General features: G+C 36.0%; 1 protein-coding gene across 11 annotated transcripts in view; it reads right to left on the reverse strand.

Moving 5' to 3' along the window:
* Positions 1-22,791, reverse strand: part of PEX5L (peroxisomal biogenesis factor 5 like) — a 218,077-nt gene that overhangs the window by 64,404 nt on the left and 130,882 nt on the right. For 6 of the 11 annotated variants that reach the window (XM_081301239.1, XM_081301247.1, XM_081301244.1 and 3 more), the window contains 4 exons: positions 14,861-14,972; positions 6,848-7,042; positions 5,757-5,883; positions 4,877-4,973 (listed from right to left, as the gene is read on the reverse strand). In XM_081301239.1, the coding sequence (XP_081157365.1) occupies positions 4,877-4,973; positions 5,757-5,883; positions 6,848-7,042; positions 14,861-14,972 (531 nt within the window). The remainder of the gene's footprint in view (positions 1-4,876; positions 4,974-5,756; positions 5,884-6,847; positions 7,043-14,860; positions 14,973-22,791) is intronic. The other 5 variants (XM_081301241.1, XM_081301246.1, XM_081301238.1 and 2 more) reach the window with 2 other exon arrangements.

A 22,791-nucleotide genomic window follows, 5' to 3' on the forward strand; every position in this document is an offset into this window, starting at 1 on the left:
TTTGGTGGTTAATGAAGGAAAATTAGATTCTTATACTGGAACAGATAATTGAAACTCTAGCTTCATGGAGATGCTTGGAATTTTTTTCTTCATTAGTCAACAGATATTTGTCATGGGAGGTACAAAGAAGAACGCTGTCTCTCATGTGTCGAGAGCAAATTTCCTTTGTAGAGCGCATGGCAATACATTTCCCCTATCTCCATATAACTTTGAAATTCTATGCAGAACATCAAGGCAAACAAATGTTGATTTTAAAGCTCTAACAGTTTATTACCAGGTGTAACTAAAAAACGCTTACTAAAACTAGTTTCTAAAATGATCAAGAATAAAATTTTAATTCTGCCCTTTCTGCTATCAGGATCTGCTTCTGTTATGCTTAATAAGTGTTGTTTTCCTTTTCCCCATCATTCCCTTGGTTTCTTTCCCCCTCTCTCACTCGCCCCCCCACTAACAAATCTTTGCTGAGAAACTACTATGTATAGATTTCCTATTGGGCTGAAAATGATCCTTCAGATTTATTTCCTTTTTATCTCAACTTCTTTTCTTTATTCCTTCCTTCCATCTTTGCTCCTTCCTTCTATTCAATAGCTTGTTATGTGTGTGTGGCCCAGAGGGGAAATGAGATCTTGATGTGATAACTGTATTGTTTTCCAACAAGCAAAACTATTAATATTTGCAGTGTATCTAATTGTTTCTGTTAGGTCTAATACTTCTTATAATCTAATTCATCTTTCTGATGTTTTCACTTGCTTATGGCTTTATAGAGAGTAGGCATTCAGTCACTTTGTTGAATTAAAATGGAATGAAATGGAAGCCCTTAGCATTTCTTTTGAAGGAAGGCATTGAGAATGAATTTAGGAGGGGGAGGCACCGAATCGTGTATGGTATCAAATCAGATGACAATCATAATTTGTCTTCCAAAGTTTCTGGAAAACAGTGATAAATATTCTTTCAAATTACTTAGCTCATATTAACTCTATAAAAGTAAGTAATAACCGGTGTTTGCAATAAGAAGGGAAATAGATGGCCACATTCTGGCCAAACCTGAGGTTCACAAGAGCCTGTCTTGAAGTATCCAAACTGCAAAGGGAAGTCTTGAACTATCATTCTTCAGCAGCGGCTGAAGTCTTTCTCTTTTGCCTCACCAATCACCATCTTGACACATTTCTAGAAAAAGCTAATTTTACATCATTACTTTCTGTGTTTTCTTCTTTTATTCAAATGTTCTCCTAATTTTTCAGATTGCATGATTTCTTTAAACAATGAACTCCAGGAATACTAATTACACAATTTGCCCGAGTGTCAAGAAACTTTTTCTTAAGTATATAGAGATTAAATGATTTATTGTAATCTCCTTCCACTCTGATTAGTGTATTCAAAACACTATTTTAAAGAGACTTTACTATGCTTTCCCCTTTTCCCATCTTGAAAAGAAAATGAGAAAACATGAGAATTCTTCACTTTGTGAGCTTCCATATTCTTTGTGATTTTGAAATGTGACAGGGTTTGTAAACAGTTCCTCACCTGTCGAGCTGCCTAGGGTAATGTATGTTGGTTCAAGGGAAGAGAAAACATTTCTTGCCTTTCCTGTGAGCCATCTGAATGAGAAGGCAGCAGTAACAAGGGCTGAGATGGTTTATTTGAATGGTGTGACTCTATGCCCCTATTTCCTCTTTTTGTAAGTACTAAAGCCCACCAGTCATATATTTTATAAAACCAGTTCCAATGAGGACCTATCAGCCATGGCCAAGATGTCCAAGAGTTGTCCTTAAATTGTTAGCTAATACAGTCTGTCAACCCAGAACGGAGGGGTGATACTCAGGCAGGATCATCTAACAATCTCCTTCCCATCTCAATGAAATGCTGGGACATAAATTGTTGCTCTCCTCTGAGAGGACTCACTTATTTTTATTACAAGTGGATAAATCACTAAATTCTCTTTCTACCCCATTTGAGTGACTTGATGTTTTAGATGTAGCATTAGATCTTGAACTGCGAAGTTTTTCTTATTTCATGATAGGTTCAAATCAAGAGAGGATTATGCATTTTCTTAGTTTGAGCCAATCTTGGTAAGTAAACATGCAATGTTTAAAAAAAAGGGGGGGAGGTTCTTTACAAATAATTATCTGTCTAAAAGTATTCACTAAGCTTTATCTAGACACAGAAGTCTCATTGTACAATCCAAAACTGTATTTTGGGAGACAATATAAGGAGTCTCATACCAATTTTCCAAAGCACACTGTGTTCGCTTAAAGTAAGGCATGCTGGTGGGTAAGTGGAAGGACTGTGTGGTGGGATGGAAGCAGACAGCCAGCAGGAGAGTAGCAGTCATTGGGATAATAGGATAAAGGCATTGTGGGTTTCTATGGTAACCAGGGACCCCAGCTGTTCTCCTGCCCCAGCTCTCTGTAGAACAGCCCACCTGTGCTGAGTTTCACCCTGCTTTTGAAACAAATCTTTTATTGCCACATTAAATTGTACCAAGGATTCCAGTTCATGAAATAGGACCAATTACTTTAGCTGAGTCTAAATCTCTAGTGCACTTATCAAGAAATGTTTTTCTAATAAGTGCTGTAATTTTTCTTTTTAAAAGATACATTTGGAATGAACACAAAGAAAGAAAATACACTTTCATGCTACATTTAAAATTCATTAAGGTTGGCAGGGTGATTTGTTCAGGAAGTTAGTTGACTTGTTTTCCAGCTGAGTTCTGGGAATGGTCATGTCCTCTGTTGAGGAGGGTGAGGTGTTTGTAGGGGGTGCTAATGGTGGTTTAGCAAGGTTTCCAGTGGCCTTCCATTTCCTCCCTATGTCCTTGTTCTCTCTGCCACTTAGAAGTTGTGGGTACATAGATAAGTTTCTGGATTCACTCTGTTCTAGTTTCCGCATCTGTACAAGTAGAGGGGGAAGATAACCGAACTTACGTCATTCAACCTTTTGTCAGGATGGTCAAATGATCTATATTAGAAGCTCTAATAATTGTGCTCAATAATATTTGCTCTTATCACAGTTATTCCTTTATTTCACCTCAGATATTTTATTTCCCTTTTAGTCTCAACATTTCTTCTAATTAACTTTAGAAAATTTCTCCTGTTCATTTCTGTCCACTTGTTTCCCTTAAACATGTTGTCTCACCCCAGCTAGATTGTAGAATGCATGAATGTGAATGGGCACACACTTCTTAAGAGATCTGTATAGTTTCAGGTCAAGACTGCAGGCTTGAAAAACGTTCCAGGGGATGAAAAGGCTGAGACTAATTTGGGCCCTCTTAGAATCATAGGAGAGAGGGTCTTAATCACAGGGATGATAGTTACATGTGTGTTACACTGGAGTTAGGGATCAAGCAGTGGACAAAACAGATCTGGCTTAAATTCCACTCCTACCAGTAATTATGCCCCAGGAAAATGTATTTGACTAAAGAATATCTTTAAATATCTTTAAAGTGCAGCCAATAGTAATTTACAGGATTATTTGAGTATTAGATATAACACCTGAAAAGTACATAGTAAGTCCTTAATACTCAGTGGGCATTCACAATGGGAGCTCTTACTAATATCATCATGTTGCTAATTGCTAAGAGCCACAGCCAAGTAATATGATGCATGGCACTTTTGGTTGTAAGGTGATGCCAGCTAGCCATTGAGATGATATGATTATGTTAAGATTTGCATTCATATGGATATTGAACTCCTGCTGTTCACCTGGGCCTGCTACGGGACTCCTGGAGAGTTCCCATTGGTTGGGGAAGTGCAGTAGGAGGGAATTCCAGGGGAGGAACTTGTTCCCGGTTCCGGGAAAAAATGACCGCGTGTGTGGACCAGCTACGGGATATTGGCGGCATTTTCAAAAATAAAGTTTGTTCCTGCTTGAGTGGCTCGTGATTTTGTGCCCAGCCAGACTGCAGCAGTTAATAACTGAAATAATATATTATTTGGCATGAACTTTATCTTAATGTTGAAAGGGTAAAGTTTCTAAGCTGGAAAGCTTGAATTAAAATGTAAAAGGTTAGGTATTATTAAGTTCCTCTGTTACACCCAGATTCCTGAGATAGTTAAGACAATGCCCTACTGGCCATTCAGCCTAGGGCCCTGTGCAGTTTGTCACAGGGCCCGAACCAATCAGTTTGAATGTGTACCCAGTTTAGAAGTGACCAATCACCCCTGCCCAGCCTGTTCCTGCCAATGAACTAATCATGTATCAGAGTTGTTGTTCAATTTTCCCGCGCCTCATGATGATTTGTTCTGATGTATGCAAAGCCCCCCACCCTCTCCAAAAAGTGTACTTAAGCTCTGCTTGACCTCTGCTCTGGGCTCTGGGCTGCTCTCCCTTCTTGAGTGAGCACGGAGCCCCAGCGCGCTGAAACGGATCCCTAATAAATCCCCCTTGCCATTGCATGGAGCTAGTCTCGTGTGGTCTCTCCTTCTCCGACGCTTCGCCAGACCCTTACAATGTGACAAGCAAGTTTCTGATGTATAGTAAGTACCTTATTCCACAGGGCATAAATGTGAATGAATACTCAAGATATAATTTCCTCTTTTTTGGATCCTATTACATAAATAGTGCTAATCCTGGAGTAGAACAAATTTTGGACTGAAAAATAATGGAATAGTCAAAAAGTGCTAAGTACCCAGTGAATTCATTAACACACTTTCCAGCCAAACATACATGTATATATACACACACCACACACACGCACGCACACACAAACACACAGTTATTCTAAGCATTGAGTCAGCTACTGGGTGAGAAAACATATGAAGTGCAAAGTTTAGAAAAAATACTTCAAAATTTTTGTGCAAAATTTAAATGAAATATTTACCACATATATTTTCTACTAGAGCAAATGGGTTTCCTGAAGAAGAATTGGTTTTGTTACCTGTGCCGGAGCCACTAGTTCCAACTCTGAAGCTGACTCAGAGTTGAGGGCACTCTTCCCACTACTCAGTTCCGGCTGAGATCTGTGCTCTGAAGACCTGTGATGGATACATTAAGGAAATTAATGTACATCAAGAAACAAATTCAGCTAGAAATCTAGCCAAGACCCTTACTTAATGTGGATCCTTGAAAGCCATGCAAAGCTCTCATTAGAATTCTGATGAGAAAGGTAATTTTTATAAATTTCTATTATAGTGACCACTTGCACAGTTTATGTGGCTATAATTGCTAGGTGTTACTGTTTTTTAATGTAGAGTTAGATTGAATTATGGGCAGAAAAAAATAATAAATGCAATGCCATTTTTGTTAGAGAAAACTCCACTTCATGAAAAAACATTGTGTTTATTTTTTTTTGGGGGGGGGAGGGACACAGGTCACTAAATATCTTCATATAGAATTTAAGATGTCCTAATAAGTGGTCAGGTACAAGGTAGCAGGAAGCTGAAACAGGTACTGCCTTTTAGCAAGCTTCAAAAACATGGTAAAACCCAGGAAGGCAGATGTCCTCAGGGATATTTATGGATATTCTTAATTATTGCATTACCTTAGAGTGGATGATAGAGAAAGCCAGAAAAGTTTACCTGAATAACCCAAAAAATTTAACTACGATTTATGTGATATATTAAATATGCTAACACGTGCTCACACATACATAAATCTCTCTTTTAATTAATGGCTCAGTAACACATTCAGAAAATCATTCACAAGTATTGAATTCTGAACCTTCTCAAATTCTTATTGACTGAATTGACTTAATTTTGGACAATTCAGATGAAAATTTAGAGTTAGTGGTAGTTAAGTTTCTGGTATTAAAGTCTTACCATAAGAGCTCTTTCGATCCCGTTCTAGATGAACATGATTTTCTCTCTGCCATTGGATGCCCCTTGCTATTTCGCTCTCCATGAAACTTAACATCATCCCATTTTTCCAGTTGGGTTTGAATGTCTACTAAGAAGAAAGGAAGAGGGTAAGGGAGCCCAGGAAAGAGCATGAGGTACAGAGAGAAGAGATATTAATTAAAATTGAGAAGTCTTTTCCAAGTGAACTTTACTCAGTTTGTCTCCTCAAGATCCAAGACCAATCTTTTCAATGAGGCATAAAGTTAATTAAAACATGTTCAGCTAAATAAAAGTGATACCTCTTAAGGTAAACTGGATTGTTTTTACAACTGAAGTAGTCAAGTTGTTTTACTCGGAATTATTATATTAAGGGCTATGTGTATTTTTCAATTCTGAGCATGAGTCCATGAGATCTGGTGTGGGATGTGCATATGGAGTCCTGTCTACCAGCCTCCAGTTAAAGAGATGGCTTTAGGACACTTCCAACATGTTTCTAGAAAGAAATTTTGCTTAAGGAGGTGAACTTTGATGTTAAATTTTAAAACATGGTTTCTCACTTATTTCAGAATAGTGATGATTAAATGAGACAAAATATATGCAAAATATAGAATGGGTCCCTGGACCTTGTCAGCCAACAATAAGTGGTAGCTATTATTATTGTCTTGGATATAGACTCAAAGCTGTTACACGCCACTGTTTTGTCTGGCTGCCCCTGGGCCTAATGTTAGAGTTGTTTACTTATGTCTCTTTCTTGTTCTAGACTGAGAGCTCCTAGAGAGCAAGTTACTTTTATTTGTAACTCTCCTTCCTAGCATGGTGCTTGGCATCTCTCAAGAACTCAGTACATGCTGGTTGAATGTGTAAATGAGTGAGTCAACACCAATTATGCAAAGTCGAGCTCCCAGCAGCATTCAGTTCAAACACAAAAGCAGCTCTGTCCTGTTCAGTTTCCTACATGGACTTCATTTTTCTACTTCTTTGTTCACTGTTTTAAAATCATCTTCAGAACTTTGCTATTGATCAACTCCAGCAAGGCAAAGCTAAACAGCAGCCACCATACACTGTTGCCCTACCTAAATCTAAGGATGAGGTCTCCGACCCTCTGAGAGGCTGGCCTCTCTGCTCAGCATCTGCGCTGATGAGGTCAGATCCATCGGCCTTTTTCTTGAGGGATGAAGTTTTTGATGAGGATTCCGATTTCTTGGCTTTGGTTTGGGTTTGAGACACTGGTTCACTCAGGTCCAGGAGATCCAAGCCTGTGGTCAACACTATCAGAAATGGAAGAGTTAAGATAAATTCATTTACTGTACTGTACTTACTTTTTAAAAATAGGTTTCAGTTGGGTACAGAGAGATCTTGTCTTCATAAGATAGGTTAGAATCGCCAAATTACCTTGGCTCACCATTGATTTATAAAGACAATTTGTTAGATGGGAAGTTCACCTCATGTTCCCCTAGATTTGGCACAGCACAAACCAGTGAGTTAGGACTTAGACCAGCTTTAGCAGCAATGAATGAAACTAAGATGAGAAAATTGAATCTGAGTTCAGGTACAATTTACTTGTTTTGCTTCTTCTTTAGCAAAAGTTTATTTTAGAATGAGGTATTTCCAGAGAATAATCTATCATGTTCAGAAATTTAGTGAAGTTTCTGAATGTCTTCATGTTTTAATTTTAAACAGCAAAGTATATGGGGGATAAAAATGCTGTTAATCATCCTTTATTTAATTAAGCAGTTCAATCAGAAAATGGCATGCTGTTTGGGCTCACACTGGAGAGGTGTTTTGTAATCCATAGCTGATGAATAGGTACACATGTTAATGCTTTTGCTATTTAATATGCAAATTTAAATTTCAATGTAACCAGCTATAAAACTGTTACACTTTTATTTCCTAGCAGGTTGATTATATTGTATTTAATACTCTAATGAAGGCAGAAACAATTATTTGTTCCAATGCAAACTAGGCAAATGAGAATTTAAAAGGCAAGCTTTGTTAACCCTCTCTTCTCCTTTATAACGCAACGAAGTAGTATTGGACTAACTCATTGTGAGAAATAGAAAAGTCCAGTTAGAGAAGGTCCCTCCAGCCTCCCTCTCCACCAGCCCCTGATATTTCACTGCCTCAGCACCAGAGCACACCTGGTGCCTTCCTGGCCTAAGATCTCTTCATCCAGGTAGTTTTGGAAGCCACTGAAGGACAGAGAAACCCCTGACATTAAACCTTCCTGGCCTAGTCTACAGTGATGGCACCATGCCTCTTTTTAAGTAACCCAGGTAGCTTTTCCTCTTAGTGGAGAACAGATTTTTGTTTAAGTCTCAATACCCTTCCATCTGTTCTGCCCTCCTGTCACTCAAAGAAGCTTCAGGGTTCCACTGAACTCTCAGGATTTCTTTAGTACTCCATCACTTTCAAGAGCTAACCATCCTTACAAAATCCTTAGAATAGAGTCACTATTCACTCTTGGTAATCTTGTTTTTTTTTTTTTTTTAAATTTCAATTCCAAATCATAGAGGTTAGCTATTGTTGGTGAAGTCCAGAGATCTGACTTCTGACTATACCACTGCTAGTAGAGGGACTTGGGCAAGTTTCTTGATTGGTTTGAATCTCAGTTTCCTCATCTGAAAAATTGGGGAATTAATAGTCTTTTAGGTATGAGATGAGGATTAAACGATGTCATTTGTGTAAAGTACCAGAATTATGATAGGTACTCAGTAAATGTTATTTGTAGACTGGGGGTAAGTATGAAGCTCAGTGGTAGACCACTTGCCTAAAATGCACAAAGCCTTGGGTTTGATCCTCAGCACTGAAAAAATTAAAAAATAAAATAAAATGATATTTCTATTGTCGGGATTTTTTTCCTCCTGTTTTCCCCATTCCTTTCTATTTCAGGGCAGAATATCAGATCCATACGCTGATAGAGGAAACACTATTGGGAATAAAACTGAGGATGAGGAAAAGATATTGGTTCTACAGAGGATTCTATGAAATAAATTTATCATAAAATGGCCTGATACTGTCAGCTTATCTGAACCGAGTCTTCCTGAGAAGATGGGAGCCACTTTCCAACTCTGAGATACTCTGAGATATGGGGAGTGTTTTGTGGTTTAAAAATCTTTGAATGTGGAGGGAAAGAAGTATTTTTTTATAATTAAATTGCTTAGCTTTATGTCGAAAATGTAAGTATGGCAGGCAGCCAGGATAAGTCAGGACACCACATAGTTCACACCAAATGATTGGTTAAATAGAAGCTTCTAGACTACTGATAGTTTGGCAAGGACTTTAGGCCTAATGTGATTTTCTTATAATAGAAGGAAGGAAGCCGATGACAGTCTCTGAAATGTCATATACATCTTTTTATTAATTCTACCATCAACTAAGAATTCGTCACTCCTGGACTTCTTTTAGAAGCAAATTATATAGGAATCATTTACTTGTACATCAGAAGTCCATTTGTTGCAAAATAATAACCGGTGAGCACTAATTTAATTCTATCCCTACTTCTCACCGTATGGAATAAACAAATTACTCAAAGAGTGAATTGCTAATTCAAGCTAGGCTCAGTAACGTTTTTTTCCTGGGTACTTCCTGAATTTGTAACGTTTTTTCCTGGGTACTTCCTGAATTTGTTCTGGGCTCTAGGTCCCTTTTTTCTTTCTCTGCAAAGGTGACACCAATGCTCAGCTCCTACAAAGACCTTATTTGTTTCCCAGTTGATGAAAGAGATGTCTTGGAGGTCACATGGCAAGCTTTGAAGCTGAGAAAGTCTCTAAGAACCACAATTTTGAAAACACAATATGGGGACAATCTTCCACTATCTGGAGGAAAAAAATAGCAGTTTGATGGGTGCGTGTCTCTTTTAGTTAATGTTTAGAAATAAGGGTCTTATGGGTCCATATGAGCTTCAAAGACAATGTGGCTAGGCATTGAAGGGGGTATGTGCTTTGCTGATACCTTAACTCAATAAAAAAAAAAAAATTATACACATGAAGGTTTGGGTTCCAGTACTCCTGTGCTTAAAGTGAGATCATGAAGGATAATTTCCTTCTGTCATGGATGTGAAAATGTTTGTATGGGTGGGCACACATGCATGTGTATATCTGTATGTGGAGCTAATAAAATATCTTCTAGGTATAATCTTATTTTCACATATACATATTTTTTTAAAGAGAGAGTGAGAGAGGAGAGAGAGAGAGAGAGAGAGAGAGAGAGAGAGAATTTTTAATATTTTATTTTTTAGTTCTCGGCGGACACAACATCTTTGTTGGTATGTGGTGCTGAGGATCGAACCCGGGCCGCACGCATGCCAGGCGAGCCGCCTGAGCCACATTCCCAGCCCTATACATATTTTTCTACATGGAACATAAGTCATGTAGAACATAAGTCATGTTCATAAGCTGCAGGCACCTTTTGTCCAAAGGAATTCATTCCTACTGGGGGAATCCCCAACTCAGGAGTTCTGAACAGCTCTATCTTGTCCTGGTCATCCCTTTTGTACTTTGTCCTGTCTTTACCACCTAAGGTCAGCTAACCCAGTTTGGTGTCCTGAAAGTAAGCAGCCCATATACATAAAATACAGCAGCTCAGGTCAGTGGTTAGGACTGCCTGGGTTCAAATCTTGACCCTGCCATTCATTAGCTGTGTGACTGGGCAAGCTTCTTAGTCCCTCTGAACCATAGTTTCTGCTTGCCTAAAATGAGAACGAAACTCGACTTCATAAAGCATTAAATGAAGCACTTTAAATCTCTTAGAATTATGTTAAAAGCATAGTGATAATTATAATTCAAATATATGTTACAGTATAATCTCATGAGTTCTTGTAAGAGGGAGTCCGAAGGGTCAGAATCAGAGAGGGAGGTGTGAGAGTTCACTGAGGTGCAGCTGGTTTTGAAAATGGAAGGTTTACAGATGGTTTTGAAGATGCTACACTGCTGGTTTTGAAGACAGAAGAAGGAGAGAGAAGCTAAAAATTTTCAGGTGACTTCTAGAAACTGGAAAAGGCAAGGAATCAAATTCTCTCCTAGACCTTCCTGAAAAGAATGTAGCTTGGATGACATCTTGATTGGAGGACTTCTGACTTTCAGAACTTTAAGATAATAAAATGATTTAGGCCATTAAATTTGTGGTAGCAGGAAACTAATACATCTGGTATGTCAATGCTCATGCCAGGACTCAAATATAGATCTGTCACATTAAACCTGTGTTCTTCACCACTCCTCTCTAGACTGCCTCTGAACTTGAAGGTAGTATGCAGACTCTATTATTTATGTATTTATTATCTCCTAATTATTTGGAAGCTTGCATAGTCTGAGGTATGATTTACATAATTGGCAATCTCAGAAACTTTTTAAAAATTCTTTTTCTTTTTAGTGGACAGAATGCCTATATTTTATTTTTATGTGGTGCTGAGGATGAAACCCAGTGCCTCACACATGCTAAGCAAGCACTCTGCCACTGAGCTACAGCCCCAGCCCCAGAAACCTTCTTTTTTAAAATAAACTGATTCCACTGGATAAAATTTCCTGAAGATGGAAGATAATACATTACTAAAGTATTTGTTTCTGACTCTCTCAAAAACTGAAGTTCACAGCCTACTGAATTGGAAGACTCCCACAGGGCACTGCAAATGCATGTGAGAACTAACTTCTACTTAAAACAGAGTGGAATAACACGTGCTCTGAAGCCCTGTTTTGATACTTTGGTGTTAAGCACAATGCTATTAATATCACTACAGTGTAATGAGGCATAACTTCAATAGTTGGCAATCTCAGAAACTTTCAAATAGACATATCAAAAAGATAAAATATATTGACAGGGCTGGGATTGTGGCTCAGGGGTAGAGCACTCGCCTAGCATGTGTGAGGCCCTGGGTTCCATCCTCAGCACCACATAAAAATAAATAATAAAATAAACATATTGTGTCCAATTACAGCTAAAAAATAAATATTAAAAATATATATTTGACTTATTGAATAAACTTTTCCTTTTTATTGGAATGTTTTTAAAATGATTCCCCACATTTCTAAACTCTCTCAAGAGCCATGCCATTCATTGGTTCATGACCACTTGAGCTTCATAAAAATTCATTTTGTAAATATTACACTAATTTTGCAGTTAAGATGTTTTATTAGGTGACTGTGGCAAGATTGTGAATGTTTTTAAGGGTAGTTCTTTCCTTTAATATAAATAGAGGTCTCAAATGTAGGTATGCAAACCCCAAATGAAGGAGTGAGATTAATTATTTTTTAACTGTGGAAAATGTTCCCTCTAAAGTAACTATTCACCTACTGGTTCAAGTTTATGGATAAAATAGTTTAGATTGTGTAACTTGATAAATGCAAACCAAGGACTCTTGTTTTTCTTCTTTTTTTTTTGATTTAAAAAAAAAATTTTTATTGGTTGTTCACAACATTACAAAGCTCTTGACATATCATATTTCATACATTAGATTGAAGTGGGTTATGAACTCCCAATTTTACCCCAAATGCAGATTGCAGAATCACGTCGGTTACACATCCACATTTTTACATACTGCCATATTGGTGACTGTTGTATTCTGCTACCTTTCCTATCCCCTACTATACCCCTCTTGTTTTTCTTCTTGATCTTTAGCAAAGAGGCTTTCTTTGCTTTAACATATATCAGATTTATTGGGAGATTATAGCAATGAGTTATTGTTGTAAATTTTATAGTATTATTTATGCTATAATATAATCACACTCAAAATATCTATTGCCTAGCTATTTTCAGAGCAGTTGATACATGAATCTTTATATAAGATGTATTTACCTGCCATTTAAAAATCAAGGATGTAGCAATTATTTTAACTTACTTATCATCTAGGAATACAGTTTGAGAGGGCCAAAAAATTACAAAGAAACAAACAAACAAAAACCCCAATAGTCTGCAGTCCCAGAACACCATTTTTCAGATTCCTACTTTGAAGAATTTTATGGATTGAATGATGTGCCCCCTCCATTCTGATGCTGGAGTCCTTACACCTTGGAGTGTAACCTCATATGGAATAAGAATATTGGAAATGTAATTAAAGATGAGGTTTAAAGTGTTGCAACTTCAAAACGATTAGTGTCCTTTTAAAAAAGGAATATCTGGACATAGAGTAGGACATGCAGATAGGGAGACACACATGCAGACAAACACCATGTAAAAGTTGAAGCTATGCTGTCACAAATTATGGACTACCAGAAAGAAAGGAGAAGAGAGACCTGGAACAGGTCCTTCCCAATAACCCTTATGAGCATGGCCCTGCTGACACCATGATGTTGGGCTTCTAGCCTCCAGAACTGTGATAATTAGATTCTGTTGTTAACCTACTCAGATTGTGGTACTTTGTCACAGCAGCCCTAGGAAGCTAGTATAGAGGACAATGCTGTATAGATTGTTATTGCAAGAAATTAGACCTTCTTTTGATGTTTTCCCTCTAATATTCTGTAGGTCTCTCTTCAATGTTAGAAAACCAAAGTGAAAAGTAGCTTTTGATTCATATCTTAAATTGCCGTGTGTGTGTGTGTGTGTGTGTGTGTGTGTATGTGTGTGGTGTGTGTGTGTGTGTTGGGGGGGCATCCTTCCTAAGTGATTTTGTTTTCTCATCCTTGAGAATTAGAAAGTGAAGAGCAACTTCTTAGTGGATCCAGTTCTCATGGATCTGCCTGCAGTTATATACAAAAATTTGTATTTTCTGGAATAGTTTTGCAGTTTTGGGAGGCTGAGTTCCAGTTTTATAAATCAGGAAGCTGAATCTGATTTGATAAAATAAGAACTTAATTTCCTGTCTAGTATATACCAAGTATTATTTTCTTGATTACTCAAAGTGATAGTTGAATTTAGAAAATGATTGCTTTCATGTGATATTACAAAAAATAATGCAATTGGAAAGGGAAGTGTCAGGAATACTGTTTTCACCTGATATCTAACAGGAATAGTCGTATCAGATACACAGTATTAATGACTTTCATATGTTGCTTTGCTTAATCTTCTCAGGTCACTTATGAGATACAGATCTTACAATTGTTAGAGAAGGAAACTGAGACTTAGCTATTTCTAGAGAGATGAGGAACCTTATTAGCTTTCCCACAGTTACAGAGTTTTAGGCTGTATTCCCACATAAGGCACTTGTGACATTAGTTCCTCTTATTGTTGTAATTTTTAGCATTTTGGTAGAATCTCAAATTCCTTCTTCTCCGATTTCCTTCACTTTGAAATATAATCAAAATGCATATGCCACCAGCAGAGGCTGTGATGGCAAATGAAAGAAATTAAACAAGAGAACATGTGATTATTGTCTTTTTTCCTTTAAATTCTGTACTACACAGTCAACATAATCTTTGATTCTAAACATTATTATTTTTTTCATTCTTCTTTGAATGACATACCTTTGACTGTGTATTTCGACCAGATGAAGTCAGTGCAAAAATCTGCCTTTGCTAAAGAAGTGTCATTCATGCCAGGGGCTGCCTTCATTCTTTGGGTTGAGACTTTGAAGTGCCTGTTCCTACGTGTGCCAGGCACCGAGCAGATGATAGTTTACTCGTTGAGTATATTTAATTCCAGAAGAATGTACAGACAGATGGGAACATTCAAATAATTTGTAAAAGGGAGAAAGGAACACATTTGCCAGAAAATGAAACTGACTTTCTACTGTCCTCTGGTTGTAGGACATTTTAATTGTCATTTGAAGCCACTTGGAAAGACTACTCCATTTATATTTTACTGCAATATTTCCAGAGATAATTGGGCCATCAACCAGAACTTACTTTGAGACAGATGCTTTTGTTTGAATGAGATGCAACTTGAAATGCAAAGATGTAAATGTAAAATGACACATAGAAAAATTAATTGCTAACAGTGGTACACTTATAGTCAGCAAAATTATTTGGGTGATATGCATTGTAGTTTCTTACATAATAAAAAGTGATTTACTAGTTGTGCTGAGTAGTACATGTTCTAAAGTTTCATTTGGTTGCAAACATCATTCCTGACTTAAAATGCCTAGAAGGAAAAAAAAATGTGCATTTCACTATAGTTAAAACAAACTCTAACTGAGGCACAGTTAAAAGTGAAAAATTTACCAGCTGTATTGGACGTTACTGGCCTTGCAATTGCCTCCGATTTGGTTTCACAGAGAAAGTCATCGATGGAGGGGCTCAGGAGGGGTCTGCTTTCTTGTTGCTCATTCACCAGCTGAGAACAAATGAACACAGGTGTCAAAGGGCTTTGTTAAACTGCAGAATCAGATGAATTAAAATGCAGCCTTGCAACAAAATGGGAATAGCAAACCTATCAAAAAATAAAAACATACATAAATAAATAATGGGGTGGGAGCAAGAAAGAAAAAAATACTAAAGGGTGGGAATGAGTCTTTTAGCATTATCAATGTATTTCTGATGCAGCCGAGTTTGATATTTAAAGCTTAAGCCTGTATTTCTCTCCCTCTTGCAGTAATTTTAGAATTATCCTCTAATTTTAATATGTGGAAAATGACACTTATTGAATTACAGAGCCAATTCTCTTCCTCGCTTGGACAGAATGCTCCTACTGAGATCTGAAGCGGCGGCTGCAGACTCTGAGGTGACAAGCTCTGGTAAGGGCTGGTTAGTTGGTGTCTGTGTGGTACAAACTCATGGATCAATGTGTATGGATGAACATTCTCCTTTCCTACCTCTTTAAAAAAGGTTTAGTCACCTAAAACACACCCTGAACATTTCCTCAGAATACTTTTGTAGTATAAAACAAATGCTATTTGAAGAGATAGAAAATAGTACATTAACCATATAGATATATAGTTTATGTTTGTGAAAATCTATTTGTAAAATAGATTCCTGTAAATCCAATCATATTTTTTCCATTAGCTTATTCTATAACTTCTGCAATCTTTCAGGTAGATTTTTAGTGGGTACTTAGTTATCAGTGTCAGCCCACTATTTACTTTCAGTTATTCTGCACCTCTTTGAATTTAGACTTTCTCTGGTTAAGGGGGAAACATGTTATGATACATAATCCATGAATCCCTAAATTAACTGGCTTTATTTTTCAGGAGTGGCAGAGATATTTAATTTTCTATTTGTCATGTGGAAAAGATGTGCATCAAAGTCTCTAGAATTCACTTGTATTTCGAGAGACATAATAAGAAACCAAGTGCTTTGGAATTACCAAATCAAAATATTTTGGGATTCTACTCACTTTACTTCATTGTCTCTTTGGCATAGTCAGTGGTACTCTAGTTTAGAGCTGTCGGAAGATGCAAGGGACCTCAATATTAACACATATGGAGAGAAAAGTTACAATTCTCTTATTTCTAAAAGAGCAATATGGAAGTATTTTGAGGTCATTCAGACCACAAACCTTTCGAACTGTAACATATTTCATGCTATTATTTAAACATAGGTAAATATCAGATCTCCATTAGAGCTCAAAATTTTGATATAGAGTGGGAAATCTGTTTTTCGTACATATTAATTTGTGGATGTTATTGAGAGATAAGCATTGAGAATGCCCTTGTCCTTTTAGTTTCCAAGTTACAGTGACAGATATTTCTTCAATTTTTGTTTAAGTGTCTAGAATCTCACAAATTTTACTAGGAACGAAATTTTCCAAGATCTGCTTGGGTTTTAAATTTATTATTATTATTATTTTTGGACCTGCCTTTAAAATGGGAGTAAAACTCTGAATCTTTGCAGTTTGCTTTCTGAATTTGAATGATCTTGGGTACCACCCATCTTCTTCATATTGAAATGTTGAGGGGTTATGAGACTCCCATGCTTATGAGATAAAATACACTTGGGTTTTTGTAAATACCACAGTATATTTGAATTTAGGAGTTACTATAATATTTTTCTGGCATAAAACTAAATTTTATTTTTGGTAAGTATAGTTGAAAGCAGTGGTATAGAATATAACATACTAGAAAATGAAGAGATGAATAAATTTCAGTGATTCTGTGAATTCTTGTAATTGGTGATTAGTGTCCCAGAATATGTCTCTCATTTTTAGGTAGTAAACTGTAGGTATGTATTAGTTCCCAAGGGAACCACACATTAATGCATATATCCTGGTAAAATTTACTCTTTAAACCATATGTGCTTAGTGCAACAAACCCTTTTAGTGTGGTACCACTACAGTGATATGGTCCTGATTTGCAATGTCAAGTGGGATCTGAATTCTGCTGTGTCATAATCATTCATGGAAGATAAACACCACCATCAAATATGGCACCACACTACTCATGCAATTTATTTTAATAGGCTTGCACTTAATGGAACAGTGCATTCTGATTACTGGCCTCTGGTACTAGGTCTTACTGACCCAGTGGCTAAAGTAAATAAGGCACAAAGAATACACTGTTGACTCAGTCAACACAGCTGTGACTTAAAAAGGTATGAAAAAGTATGATGCCATAACTATCTCTTTGATAACCATTATTACTCTGATGAAAAATATAATTTCATTAACAGATAACTAATAATAACTGTGTCATTTTAGTCATGATTTTGAAAATACAGGTTGAGTATCTCTTCTTTGAAATCAGAAGTGTTTCAGATTTCTGATCTTTTTGGAATATTTGCATATATAGGTTGTGTGTATGTGTTTATATATATTATATATGTATATATGCATATATACATATATACACATATATACATAATGTATATATAATGAGATGTCTTAGGGATGAGACTCAAGTCTAAATACAAAATGCATTTATGTTTCACATATACCTCATGCACATAGGCTGAAGATAATTTTGTACAGTGCCTCTGTTTTGATTGTAACTGGTCATGAGGTTAAATATGAAATTTTCCATTTGTGGCATCATGTTGATTCTCAAAAAGTTTTGGATTTTGGCATTTCAGATTTCAGATTTTTGGGTTAAGGATACTCAACCTATATCGATCTTAATGTAGATAAATATAAATGACATTACATCAAAGTTTCCCTTGTACTTTTTGTTTACAAAAAAAGGACAAAGAATTTATCCCTAAATCACAACTCTGTGCAGGAATAGGTGTGAATTACTTGTAGTTTTAGAAAATTAGGGTGTTTGGTTTCTATAGATACTTTTAGTTCCAAATGCTGAAAAACTATATTCTGATAGAATTCTAGAAAGTGAGAATTTTGTCCACATACACATCCAAATGGAAAAACAAGGAAAGGGCGTAAATCAATGAGAGGGCTATCCTTTTATATGAGTCTGCTTTGTCAAAGGAAATAGGAATTAAAAAGAGTTTCTCATTCAAATTTCAGACATATTTTCTGGAGAAAACACCTCTAGCTCTCCCAGACTTATTCAGCATAGGAAGAAAGAACTACCAGAAGGGAGGTTGTTCAGAGAGACCCCAAAGAGCCTCTCTAGTTTTCTAGACCTCTGCCTTGAGGCCAGTGTCTCTTCCATACCTGCTGACCATACTGCACAACTGGACTGTTGGGAGCATATAATGGTCCACCTCCCACCACTGTGGCGCTTCTATGGCTCTACTCCACCAATATAAACCAAAGAGAAAGAACAAACTACTTTCTGAGTCATTTCCAAGCTGGAGCACAGCTTAGCTGTTGGGAAATGCTCCATTTGGAGTATGAGATGACCATGGCGCTCTCAGGTGAAGAGGATGAGAGGCGCCATGATGGAGAGCATGGAAAGGTAATTGAAACTGAACAGAAAGAGTTTTGGTTTTGATGGAGATGTGGAAGATGAAACAAGAGATATTGCAAAGATAAAGAGATCTTTTAAGAACAGAGGTCAGAGATAACTAGATCTTATTTTTATTTACATCCTTCTCATCTTCAATATAATGTCTGCATGCAAAAGGAGTTCAATAAATGGCTGCCAAATGAGGTAGCGACTTGGCACAAGTTAAAAATATAAAATATCCATCTCAAACAGTTCAATTAAATTGTGTCTTCAGCTGCATGGATTTAAGACTATTTTAGTTGTAGTAAATACTATTTTATTTTTATTTGTACAGATATTGTACAAATTTTAATAGTTGTTTTCTATGCCCCCTCCTCATTTTAAAACAGATTTATGGTTTTTCATTTGGTGCATTGAGAAATAATCAATCTTTTAGGTCATGAAGGAAATTTCCAAACTGAACTGAATTCTTCAAGTGATCCCTCTAAACTTCGCTTCCAAGTTTTATGTCATTTATTCTTTTTTTACTCCTTAATAAGATGAGATTTATTGACTTGCTTTTGGAATGACTTCCTTTCGTTTGAAAATGCTTTATGAAATTCCCTCATTTCACCCTTGAGTACAGAGTACATTGGTGTCATAAAAATAATAAATCTGAGGTTTTTAATCCTTTTTGAATTGTATTGACTACAATTTTGGTCTAATCAGATTATCACAGCTGAGTTAAAAAAGACTCACTTTGTTAGTTGCTAAGGCTTTTGTCTCAGACTGTTTACATTTAAAAATGTTCATCTTTTATCTGCTCTGAATTCTTCTTAATATTTAAACCAGTACAGAAATCCTTCTAGGGCTGGGGGTATAGTTTAGTGATTTAACATTTGCTTATCATATGCAAAGCCTGGGGTTCAATTCCTAGCACAATGGAGAACAATAGAAATGGCAAAAGACCCTTCTCATGGTGGCAGATCCTTATTCTCTTTCAGGACCCCATTTAATGGACACATCGTCCAGGAACCTTTTTCAGCGCCAGGAAGTGAGGGACTTTTAAAAGCATCTCCATGTTCCTGTGATTTACTTTTCACTAGGCTGTAACTTCCTTGAGAAGAGAGACTTTATTCAATTATATTTTTTATCCCACAGTAGCAGATTAATAATGCTGAATGATTTTACACAGTCTAACTGAATGGTAAACTGTACAAAAGAATGATTACATGGACATCCGAAATTTACAACTGGGTTTGAGCAATTCACAGAGAGGTCAGTTGTCCTTAGAAACATTTAGCAATTTTCTCAAAGGTATTAACTACACATCTAAGTCCATTTCCTCCCAATGTCACATGTTTTAAATGTTTGGAAATCTAGTGGTACCTAAAGGAACATTTCCAAATGCAAGTCTTTTACAACGGATGTTAAGTCTTCTACCAAGAAGTCAGGAATGCCAAGAGAGAATGCCTGATGAGAAAAATGGAAATGAAGGCCAAAGCCTGCCCTGCACCATCCAGCACCTGGGAGAAGGACCTGGGCCAATGTGAATGGGAGGAAGCTTGAAACTTCAAGACTTAACCTGACTACCTCCCCAGAGATTTTAAATCAAAGATTCAAATCTGGAGTGTTTGAGGGAAAGCAGTATTTAGATAGATGAGACCTTGCATGCAGGCTTTTTTTTTTTTTTTTTTTTTTAAATCAATCAGGAGTCAAAAGACTATTGAGTCTTTATACCTTCCTTGCAATCAAATAGGCAATCAAATGACTTCAACTGAAGCATGACTTACACAGACTTGTCAGTTGATGTGGAATATTATTAGTCACAATACACATGTAGACAATATCATCCTGCACTAATGGATTATTTTCTTAAAATTTTATCTGAAAACACATTTGTCTTAGTTAACTTGGATTACTCTAGTTTCAATTTTAAAAACTTAATTATGTGATTTAAGCTCTAGAGGGCTATTTAACCAAGATGAAAAGAAATTGTTTTACTTTTAAATGCTGTCTGTTACTTTAACTCCAGCATATGTTTATATTGCTTATTTTTTTGACTTAAACCTAAGTTTATTTATCTTTAAAGAGATATATCGCATAGCTCTTCCATTAAAAATATAGAGCAAAAGATTTATGATAATGTATCAAAAAGCAAGATACATTCTAGATGCTGAAATAATATAAAGGATAATAATCCACAACTCCATAAATTATCTTTCAGATTAATAATCTTCAACTATTATTTTAAAGTAGCATTCTGTTTTTATATTTAAGCATTTTAGTAATTAAAGAATAATTTAAAATATTAAAACATTGGAACTAAGTTAAAAACAACTGACAAATATTTTTGTGCTGGGGATTGAAGCCAGAGCTCTCTACACATGATAAGTAAATGCTCATATTTGAATGGTGATTTTAAAAATTTGTAATAATAATATCTTTTATGATAATGATATCTTTTATGATAATGATATCTTTTATCTCATTTACATGATAGAAAAACTTAAGCTATTTTGTTTCTACATGAACAAAACACAAATATGCTTGGGTATATCATTGTACATTTGAAAAATTCCTTTATCATATGTGACATTGTTGATTTAAAGTGTCATTTGTTAGGAAGGTTTTCATTCATAATTTTATAATTGAACTACTTGCTTATGATCTTATTAGTCTTATTCAAGTTCAGATATTTCTACAATGCACATCAAAATAGTGACTATATTGTGAGAGATTCACTAACATCAAACTAAGTTAACTAATTCAATCTATTAAAAAGACAACTAAATTGTTACCATAAACATCCAGACTTTTAGAGGTCTGCTATGGTAATCTGGTGTTTGACAGTAAGTTCCTATGAGCTGATGGTACTAATGGCCTGCCCCGACTTTAGTTTTCATGTCGCAAGTCCCAGTGGCTCTTCTTGTAAAGGGAAACCATGTGATAACTTTCAACTCTTTGACTTCAACTAAATGTCAATAAACTGACAATTACAAACATTTTCCAGACAGGGTAGTTAGACTTATAAAATGAGTCTATTTGTAGGGAAAGAAACAAATTATCATTTATGATTTGGGTAGTAGTAACACCTGGGTCAGGCAGGAGAACATAATTAAGGCAATTGTTTTAAGTTGATAATAGAAACAGAAACAAAGTCATGTTTAGAAGCCTTGAGATTGTTCTTCCAGTCAAGGACATTATCTTTTTTTTTTTTAATCAGACACAATGAATAAATAAATAAATAGCGATGTGTAAAGAGTGGGAACACATAGGGGAAAAAAAAAAGGTTAAGTGTGCAATTAAAAAAAAAAAATCCCTCCACCAGAAGAGACCTGGAACACAGTTCTAAAACACTGTGCTCTACAGTGTCTGGAAAAATGAGTCAGATGTATTTTGCTAAAAAACATATACAGGAGATATGGTTGAAATGAAAATTTCTCAAGGTTCCTTATGATAGAAAAATACTTGCTAAAGTCATTTCACTCTCATAAAGATAATGATTTTTTAGTATGATACAGTCTTTCGGCACACAATTTTCTATTCTCAAATTGGATTTGTTATACTATTACATTTTAAAGCAATGCTGCTTATTAGAAATATAATGAGAGACTTGTAATTTAAAAATTTCTAGTAGCCATTTTTAAAAAGTGAAAAAACCCAAGTGAAATTAATAATATATTTTTTGACCCAATATGACCAAAAAATACTATCATTTTAACATGTGGCCAATATGAAAATTATTAAAGCAGTAGTTTGCACACATTTTTTTTGAATCAGGTCTTCAAAATCTGTCCATTCTATTCTTATAGCGTATCTCAATTTTGAGAAGCTGGAAGTGCCCAGTGCCTATGTGTGACTAGCAGCTAAGGTATTGGACAGTACCAACCTAAAGAGGCTTTTCCCACACAGACTGGGTGATTCTGGCTTTCCTCTACAAAACTTTCATCGATGCACACTTGTTTACATACTGTTAGTGTCAATCCAGGACAGCATGACCTTGAGCTTGTTTGTTAATTCAGAATTAATAATGACATTAAGCAAAAAAGGGCAAATCTCAAGGAGTCAGCACTTTCTAAGTTCTGATCATCTGGCCAACTCTACTTTTCTCTTCAGTTTGTTCAATGTACTATGGATGGCTTCACTGGAGTATGTTTAGCTAAATCTCTGTTCAAGTTGTGGAACATACCACGAGAATTCCATCACTTAAAAAATGTTGGAATATAGGACTATTGTACACTTACAATCTGTTGAGTGACGTTATTAAACAAGGCAAGGCGGTCAGTGTTTCAGGGACTTACTTTTTCTTTTATCTATTATGAAATAGTACTTGTCCCAAAGACGGTATTGAAAGAGTAGCCGTTAGCATTGAACATATCTGGAATCTATGAC

This window comes from Spermophilus citellus (genome assembly GCF_964194105.1).
Source record: "Spermophilus citellus genome assembly, chromosome: 7".
Lineage (NCBI taxonomy): Eukaryota > Metazoa > Chordata > Mammalia > Rodentia > Sciuridae > Spermophilus > Spermophilus citellus.